General features: G+C 44.1%; 1 protein-coding gene across 1 annotated transcript in view; it reads right to left on the bottom strand.

The window, feature by feature from the left end:
* PATJ (PATJ crumbs cell polarity complex component) overlaps nt 1–10,188 on the bottom strand; it is a 266,651-nt gene that overhangs the window by 133,675 nt on the left and 122,788 nt on the right. Inside the window, exons 18-20 of the mRNA XM_089689690.1 lie at nt 8,154–8,363; nt 5,861–5,965; nt 925–1,221 (exon numbers count right to left, since the gene is read on the bottom strand). Of these exons, the coding sequence (XP_089545816.1) occupies nt 925–1,221; nt 5,861–5,965; nt 8,154–8,363 (612 nt within the window). The remainder of the gene's footprint in view (nt 1–924; nt 1,222–5,860; nt 5,966–8,153; nt 8,364–10,188) is intronic.

The raw sequence follows: 10,188 nt of genomic DNA, 5'->3' as shown, positions 1-10,188 counted from the left end.
AGGAGAAGAGCACAGAGCTGATGACTGATCGTCACCGCTCTCTGCTCACTGATGACTATAGAGGCAGCAGGGGACCAATGCTGCATCCACCTAGGTGAGTATGAATGTTTTTGTGTTTTTAAATCCCGTACTTCTCTTTTAAGGGGATTAAGCATGGGAACTGTGCATGTATTGCAGAGGGGTACTGTGTGTATATATGCAAGCTCTAATGAGCCGGGCCCTCTCTTTCCTCTTGTACCAAATTGTATTGTAACTGTAATACCTTCATTTTGTAAAGCGCTGAGCAAACTGTAAATCCTGTATAATAATAATATTGCCCTAACATACACTTTAAATTCTGTATTTTGGCCACAACACAGTAGAGGTTCACACATTTTTATACTGAACAAGGCAGGCTCTCTTTACTGCTTCAGTCCCAAGAACGATTCAGCTCAGTTTCCACCATTCTACAAGTTCCCTTAAAAAAAATCTCCCCCAAAAACTTCAGAACTGACAAACATAATTCTAGAACTTCTGAATTAAAGAAGCCCAGGTCAATAAAACGCGCTCCAGACGTACTGCGTGATCAATATCTACATTCAAACCATGACAGGCCGCTCATAAATATTCACGGACTGTCTGCAAAATAACTTTTTTTTTTTTTTTTCAGTGTTCAATCAAATGGCAATTTGCAGACGCTCTGAAACAGTCACAAGCTTGCAATTTCATGAGTCAATGAATAACTTTGTGGCCATTTTTATTTTACTGGGCTAGACTTAAAGAACTAATCTGGAATTAAAGGAGAAAAGGATCAGACAGGGGTGTGGAGTGATAAATCAGTCAGGGAGAAAAAAAAAAAGACAGCATTATCTGAGCCAGACAATCTCATAAGCAGTTAAAATTCCACCTTTGCAAATGATGATTTGTGCTTATTGTTGTACGTACGTCTGTCTTGTCTAGCCAGGACTGGCTATATGAGGGGTTCTGTTCGGAGGGGATTCCATTATAATTCAGACGAAACTGATTGGCGTAGGGTTGAGACTCGTCCTGTTCCGTATACTCCTCATCCACCAACATCTCCCTTTCCTCTGTAAAGCCCCCCAATTCATGCATTTCCCACGACTCTTGCACAGCCTTTGTTTTATCTTCTTGCAAATTGAAAGCTGGCCCCATTGCCAACGATGGCTCGTCAACCAACTCCTCTTGTTCTTCCACCAAGAATGGCTCCTCTTTGTATTCTACCTACAGTACACACAAAATTGAATGAGAAAAAAAGAATGATACAGAATGAGCACGAGGCTTAGGCTGGCCATAAACTATGCAGTTTTCTGTCCAATTTCCTTTAGATTTACCTTCAACTATGTAGTGCAAGAGCCTGCTTAATTGGATACAACTGAAAGAGCTGTTTAGGTTTGACCTTCTATTATATGGTTTTTGGTCAATTTAAAGTAATAATCCCAAGAAAATTGTATAATGTATGGCCTGTCCTTTCACAGTAGATTAGTGAGAATAAACATGAGCAGTACTTCTAGTATGTCCAGCCAAACGTATCTTGTAAGTTTTAGAGTGGGAAAGGATTAGAACCCTGTCCAGTTTTGAGCCTACAGACTCAAAAACTATTCGGACTACTGTGAGTCATGATGCAGTACTTTTGGCATTTCATTCAAATGAATGGGCTGCCTAAGGCCCCTTTCACACAAATCCAAAAACAGGCGACTGGACAGAGGTCAGCATAAATTGTTGGTTGACTAGATATACCCAAATCCAAAAACAGGCAACTAGAGAGAGATCAGCATAAATTGTTGGTTGACTAGGTATACCCAAATCCAAAAACAGGCAACTGGAGAGAGGTCAGCATAAATGGTTGGTTGACTAGGTATACCCAAATCCAAAAACAGGCAACTAGAGAGAGATCAGCATAAATTGTTGGTTGACTAGGTATACCCAAATCCAAAAACAGTGGGAAAGTATTAGAACCCTGTCCAGCTTTGAGTCATGGTGCAGATGCAATCTGAAGTCCGTTGTGGGGCTTTGGCAATTCATTCAAAAGAATGGGCTGCCTAAGGCCCCTTTCACACAAAGGGTCCGACCAGGTCCACCTGTCAGTTTTTCAGGTGGCCCTGATCGGATGGTCCATTCACCCCTATAGGCCAGTGGGTGTAAACCAACATGTCCGTTTATACCCGCCTACTTCTGGTCTGGTCTTCTAACACAAATGGAGGAGGATCTGTTCTCCCCCTCGAATCAGAAGGCAGTTGGGTGTAAACAGACAGTGCAGTCTGTTTACACCCAGCCCCATAGAGCAAAGCGGGCTCTATCCTTGTCTGCTTTGTATAAACTGAGTGAACACAGACCTCTCATCCACCCACTCGGCTTTGATCAGCAGGGGATCAGCACTCAGAGTCCACCCTGTGTGAAAGGGGTCTTAATGCACTGCACAGTAACTTGCATAGGTTAATGCACCACGCTGGCTTGCACAGGTATGTACGGACTAAATTGCTGGTTAACAAGGTATACCCAAATCCAAAAACAGGCGACTGGAGAGAGGTCAGCATAAATTGCTGGTTGACTAGGTATACCCAAATCCAAAAACAGGCGACTGGTAAAAGGTCAACATAAATTGCTGGTTGACTAGGTATACCCAAATCCAAAAACAGGCGACTGGAGAGAGGTCAGCATAAATTGCTGGTTGACTAGGTATACCCAAATCCAAAAACAAGCGACTGGTAAAAGGTCAACATAAATTGCTGGTTGACTAGGTATACCCAAATCCAAAAACAGGCGACTGGAGAGAAGTCAGCATAAATTGTTGGTTGACTAGGTATACCCAAATCCAAAAACAGGTGACTGGAGAGAGGTCAGCATAAATAGTTGGTTGACTAGGTATACCCAAATCCAAAAACAGGTGACTGGAGAGAGGTCAGCATAGTCAAAACACTAGCAGGGAGAAGTGATGTGGATAGAAGTTATAGTTGTGGTATCAATAACCAGAATTATATTTTATATCATGAGAAAACTATTAAATGTCTTGCACCCATTTACTCAACCCTAATGCAAACTTCTTTAAACTCTAAATTCCAGGATTTCTGACTGCTTTTGGCACACAGAGTTCATATTCGCTTGTATCAGAAGTGCAGAGGGCAATACATTGACATTGTAAAGACAACAAAAATAGTTGTTACTGCAAAGAGGGAGATCTGTGGCTAGCCACAATCCTGAGAGTGGAAACATTACAGTTTAGTTTTCCTAAAAAGGGTCTTCCCCCCCCCCCCCCCCCCAAGCAACAAAGCATATCCACCAAGTGTACATGTCTCACTTTCTTACTTTTTCATGTTAATTTTTAAAAATAACTAAAAATCTTTGTAACATTTGTACGCACGATGCCTAAACTTGTAAGAAATGCTCAACCATGGTTGTCTTGTACTGGGCTATCGCAGAGCAGAAGCAGGTCTTGTGACTCTCCACCACAGTTAGCATGGTGATGGATGGAGTCATTTTGCTCACACAAAGCCTGTGTAGTCATGCATTGTTGACAGTCAGCTGACATTTTGATGGATGCAGGTGTATCGCACATGCCTGCACTGAACACTTGGCTTCCAGCAGTGGCTTGAGAGTCACAAGACAGGCTGCCTGTCAGAATCCGGATCTGAACCTGGGACATCTGTGGTGTCTGGCTGTGACTGTTCTTACTATGCCACCTGAGATGCTGGACAGCTTCCTGGACAACCTTGCTTCTGGTGAACCTTGAACCCTCTGCTCCTCCTATGAACTTCCTATTTAAGCCATTTCTCTGCACTTCTCATTTGCCAGATTGTGCTCTCTCCAGCCGATCTCTTGCTCCTTTGCGCACCAGCTGCTGTCCTTATCTTCTCTAACACTTATTATTGACTCTTGGTCATCCATTACGCTTCTGCCTGATCCAATTCAGCTACTTGTTACTGACCCTTTGGCTGGCTCATTGACCCCTGCTAGTACCCTATCTGCTTCATCCACTACCTGACCCCCGCTTGCTCTCTTCCGGCTGAGGAAATCCAAATGCTTGGCATTAGTATGCAGCAAAAACCATCTCCACCATTAGGCGCTCTGGTGAAGGCCAGCTAGTACTTAGACCCCGTGACCAGCTAGTGCTTAGCAGATCATACAGACTCACTTTACAGCCCTAAAGTGAGTGTATGATCTGCTAGAGGAATCTGCTTGTGTATTCATCCAACTGACCAATGCACAAACCTCTGTACTGCTACAGCCACTGGCATCCAAGTCTAATCCCAGACTGTGACACTGCCATTCTGTGATAAACAGAGATGTGAAGAAGTGTGGAGCTAGCTCTCCTCCTCATCTCCACGGATATCCTTTTACAACACTTTTTTTTTTTTTTTTTTTTAACACTAGGGTCATTCGTTCGAATCCCAACCACGGCACCACCTGCCTGGAGTTTGCATGTTCTCCCTGTGCCTGCCTGGGTTTCCTCTGGGTACTCCGGTTTCCTCCCACACTCCAAAGACATGTTGGTAGAATAATCGGATCCTGTCTAAATTGTCCCTAGTATGTGTATGTATGGATGTGAGCTAGGGACCTTAGATTGTACGCTCCTTGAGGGCAGGGACTGATGTGAATGTACAACGTGTGTATACGTAAAGCGCTCCATAAATTGATGGCGCTATACAAAGTACCTGTACTAAATAACTAAATACAGGATAACATATTACAAGGGGAAGACCATGACAAAGGAATTTTATTATTTACATGCGCTGTAATGTCTTAAAGGAGAAGTTAAAATTTGGAACACGTTACATGTTCCTCCCGTTTTTAAAGTGGAACATGTATCACCTTTCAGCATCTGTAGCCTCCCTGTGACAGCAGGCAGGGGATTCTCTCGACGCACCAACTGTCACAATTTGAAAACAGCTTGGCCGCACGGGGCTCCGCCCACATCATTCATTCAGTTTCCTGTGAATGGATGCTGTGAAAACTAGCATCTAGAGTTTTAAAGCACACAGCCACTTGCTTTCTTCTTTTTTAAGGGCCATTTTAGCCCAATTTTATGTAAAAGAAAGTTCGATAAACTTCCCTCACAGGGGTTTTCAGCATTTCACTCTTTAAAACAAAAAAACAAAAAAAACAAACAGGTATTTAGCCTCCTGGCTTGTACACACATTTCTGCCACTCTGGCCTTCCACTTCAGGCTCATGGCTGTCTCCTGCAGATCCCTTCCTAAATGGCTTTTTGCCCCTTGCTGCTCTGGCTTCCACCCCTCCTAGGTGGAGCTCTCCTGACTCCAGGGCAATGACCTCCTGTCTGCTGGGGTGGAGCCCAGAACCCGAGTCAGGTTGTTTTTTTAAAGCCCTGCACACACCTGTACAATTAGTGTGCTGGAGAATCATAAAATATGGACCCAGGATTGGAGATTTCATCCCTCCCAGATCACTTTGAAATCTCCAGATCCCAAAACGGACTTTACGGAAAAATAAGGAAACTGAAAAGCCAGTTTCCTCTGCATTATGTAAACTCTCTGGAGCCCCTTGACCTGTTTAGTTGAGAATCCAGGGGTATAACCTTGATTCTCACTGAGAGTGTCCAGAACTGCCACAATGCCTACAAGTACCATCAACCACTGCAGTAGTTCTCAATGAACTACGGGGGCGCTGGTGAGTGCTCTCATAATCCATTGATCTTCCTGTTATCAGGTAACTGCCTGCCTGTACAAGGCAGTCTACAGCAGCCAGACTGCACTGCTGATCATGACTGCAATGCTCTACAAGCTCCTTAGGAAAAAAAATAATAAATGCAAACCAACCTTAATCTGTTATTTTCCACAGTTTTTCACTTTTTCATAAATGCGAAAACATAAAACAAACATAAATATACTGAAAACTAAAATTACGTGGTAAAGATTCGAACGCAGTGATGGCTCTTCCATTACTCTGTCCACATTATCTTCGGATTCTCCTCTATGTGGGATATACACAGTGTCACCTTTCATTTCGTTCTAAAGGCAGAAGACAGAAAATATAGAAGTTAATTTGTACAGGTAGATTTCATATTGATAACAGACAATTTTGATTTAATGTGTATGCAGGTAGGAGATATTTCCAGTGTCAGTATGGGAAAGTATTAGTTTGTGCAAGAACGAGGAAACTGCAAGTGAATGAATACTGCAAGCAAATTGCCACCTTCCTGCACGCTATGCTGGGTGCTATGCTGGGAGTCAGGTTGAAGTATATCCTTTCAAAGAAATGTTGCAGACAAGTAGGATTTTATTGCAGAAGAGACTTCTCTTACCTGCCAGCAATATTTCTTACCTGCCTGCCAGTAATGTTTCTTCTAAATGTACACGGAGCTGTGCATGTGAAGCTCAGTGTATATTCATATATCTTTCTTTAGTGTCGGGATGAATTTACCCCCCCCAAGCACATGTGAGGAAGTTTCATCATCCTAGTCCAGCCAATCAACATGGTTGAAGGCGCTGAACCCAGAAGAAGACGGTGTAAAGATGTTAGTAGCGGCGAGGCAGCATGCATTGCTGGAGGAAAGGCAAGTAAAGTGGAGTAAAATTCTGCTTTAGGGCTCATTCACACGACTATTTCTAACTCTTGGGAAGCGGTTTTAACGCTCCTCAAATGCCCTATGCGCGGTTTTGAGGCATTTGATAGGAGTTTGCCAAGCGTTAAAGCACCACAAACTCCTATAATGAAGTTAAATGGTATTAACGCTCCGCAACCGCCTCGCAAACGCCTGCCAGGCGGCACCATAGACTTGAATGGGAGGCTTCAACTCCTCCTGACTTGACACAAGGCGTCAGTTTAGCCTGGACGCAACACAACACTATTGCTTTAGTGCGAACAGCACTGTGTGCTGCCATGTGCAGAATTTTCATAGGCGTTTGAGAAGCGTTAAACACACCTGTCTGATGCCTGCTGACAAAGCTAGTGTGAACGTAGCCTTACTGTGGAACTAAATTCAAAAAGTAAAGAGTTGATGTATTATAAGGAACGCCTAAAAATGTTTATTTGTGCCTTAACAGCATCCTGAAGGATTTACCGTTAATTTCCTTCTCAAAAAATAGTAGAGCACTTCTGTGGCCTAAAGTGGTTGTAAATGCTCAAAGTTTTTCACCGTCATGCACAGAGTGCTTGAAGGTAGAAAAAAAAACTGGTGTGCAGCAGTGCCCCCAATTCCACCCCCCTCCTCCCAATACTTACTGATCCAGCGATATGCACAAGAGCCTCGGCTCTCCAGGGGCTCTCCTTCCTCACTGGCTAAGACATCAATGGAAACCATTGGCTCCCACTACTGTCAATCACAGCCTGTGAGCCAATGAGAGGAGAGAGGGTGCAGGGCCGACCCGAGGCTCTATATTTGAATGGACACACAGAGCAGCTGCTCAGGAGCGAACCTGCTTGGGTGCACCCAGAGAAAGCTGCTTGCTCTGGGAACACTTGGCAGGAGGGAAGGTCAAGGAGCGCCGGCAGGGGACCCAGAAAGAGAAGGATTGGGGCTGCTCTGTGCAAAATCACTGCACACAGCAGGTATGTATGACTTTTTTTTTTTTTAAATTGCCTTTAACATTACTTTAAGCCTCATAGCTGTATATCTGCAATGTGAGATTATCTAAAGGCACTGCTACATTTGACTGCTAATCTCACCAGATATGGCGTGAGATTAGGTGAGGTCATAACTGTGCTGCTCACGGTTCTCCTTCCTGAAGTGGAAGCTGTACCTGAGAACCTGCATGCAAGAAACTCCCTGCTTTTGCTTCCACCATTTGCTTTCTACACCTGTCCTGCTGCTTATTGATCATTCCTCCCATGAATCATCAGGGAGGCAGCTGGGGCACGAGGAAGCAAAGCCCAGTTCCTCTACCAAAATGGCTGCCTTCACACAGAACAAGGTATTGGTAAATTAGTGGGGAAAATATCGGTTGCAGGGAATCCACAGGCATCAGAAACCTGATTATTTTATTCTAACACTCTAGCACACAGCTTGTGGGGCTGATAACTAGTCACCAAATTTATTCACATGAATGTGATCGTGTTTATAAAACAAATGAAGATGATTTCTACTTCAAATTCTTTATAAATTCATATGCTTGAATGAAGTCTTATGTTTTCTTTATTAAATAAAAAAAACCCTAAAATATATCTTTTTAACTGAAGGGGCTGCTTTTCAGATCTTACCACCAGCGGCTTGCAAAGGCCAATGCGGACCTTCCCCGGCGGGACAGATGTTAATATTTGCACAGCGTCATCCAGTGAGGCATTGTCCATAAAACTGTCATTTACAAAGAGCAGGCGGTCGCCTGGCAGAATCTGGCCGCTTTCCTCTGCCACGCCACCTGCGACCAGAGACTGAACCACGATCACCGTCCGTGTTGGATCTAAAGGATCCTGAAGATGGAGCCAAAAACCAGACAGTGAGAAAGACCAAAGTGGCAGCTTCTTCTTACACACAGCCTGTGCCCTTCATCCATCGGATTGTCAATGTACGGGATTGTCACAAGAAAACGGATAGAGAGGTAGATTTATATACGAAAATGATTAAAAGAGGGGTACAAAACTGATTAAAACGCTCCAATGCATTTTTCCAAATTTGAAAAAATAGGAATCAATAACAAAAATTATGCACGGCCTAACCCTTGATTGAATGATTGGCTGATTACGTGAACGATTGGATTTTCATTCAGAGATCTTTGGTTTATTTTCACCCCGCCATCGGCAACAATGTGCTCAGGCAAACTGTAACAGTCTGTTAACATTTAGGCTGCAATTGCTGAAAATGCTACACGCCTGGCCTTCATGTCCACAAACTTTTCTTATTTGCTCCCTTTGGGTCTGTTAAAATTAGCATTTTAGTGCAAAAAACCCCCCAAAAAAACCTGTTGATTTCTCCAGAAATCAGAGAGTTGATATGCAGAGTGTTCTCTTAAAGTGGTTGTAAAAGGTAAAAAGTTTTATCAGAAAGCGGAGTTCCACTCAGTCTTTTAAAAAACAGCCACTTACCTGTCCCTCGGTCCCGTGGTGTGTCCCCCGCAGCCCGTTTCACCGGCCGTCCTGTATTCCAGAAGGCCGGCATCTTCAGTGTGGGCACCCGGCTGTGACAGCTTCCGGCTTCACAGCCAGGTACTCACTGCGCATGTGCGAGTAGCGCTGCGCTTCATGAAGGGGCCTGTAGTCTTCTGGGACCTGTCACGTGTCCCAAAAGACTACAGGGAGGAAGGGAGGGAGGACACCTTCCATTTCTGATCACCTAGGCGATAGGACCGGAAGTGGGAGCGGGTACCTGTCAAATTCGGGTACTCGCTCCTCCCCCCACCCCCCAAAAGGTGCCAATCCTTAATGGGGAGCAGTCCTTAAAGCGGAACTTCCCCTTTTGGAATGGAGCTCCGCTTTAATGCATTCTCAGGATTAAAGTAAAAAACCTTTCCATGTTCAGCTTCCCCCCTGAAATACTTATCGGAGCCCGATCTCAATCCAGCGCTGTGCACACCTGCAGCAATGCTGCTATTCTCTCCCCCCCTTTCACAGGAGGCTCAGTAGCAGATTGGATCCTGTTGCTGTCAATCAACCCCTGTGAACAGAGAGCAGGGGGGAGGGGCTGAGCTGCAATGTGTGCATAAAAAGACACACAAAGCGCAGCTTGGGATCCAGCCCGTATGAGTGCCCCCATAGCAAGCGGCTTGCTATGGGGGCATTCAGAAGGTTGGAGAGGCCAGGAGCACCGGCGGGGGACCCCAAAAGAGGAGGATCGGGGCTGTTCTGTGCAAAAACAGTTATTTTAGAGGTCTCATGAAACTAGGATTTTTTTCCGTGGGGGCCGCATATTTGCGTACGTGTCTTTGTGCTGGGAGCGCACCGCACGGCATGCTCCCAGCACAAAGACTGCGGTGTCAATGAGAGCACCGGGTCCCATTATAACAATCGGGACCTGGGACTCCCAATTCCGGGTCACATGATCAGCCACTGTGCAGCCCGGCCAACTTGTTTTTTTTTCTCTCTCTATGAATGGAGGAGAGAGATACATCGTATCTCTCTAACTCCTGGCATTGAGGGGGGAAAAAAAAAAAAAAAGTTTGTTAAAAATAAATTTTATATATATATATATATATATATATATATATATATATATATATATATATATATCTATATATATATCTATATATATATATATATATATATCTATCTAGATCAAGGTTTGATCTAGTTTAGTGCCAGG

This window comes from Staurois parvus, unplaced genomic scaffold (genome assembly GCF_062004578.1).
Source record: "Staurois parvus isolate SC_StPar_1 unplaced genomic scaffold, SC_StPar_1.0 ptg000491l, whole genome shotgun sequence".
Lineage (NCBI taxonomy): Eukaryota > Metazoa > Chordata > Amphibia > Anura > Ranidae > Staurois > Staurois parvus.
This window is presented reverse-complemented; position numbering and strand designations above follow the sequence as displayed.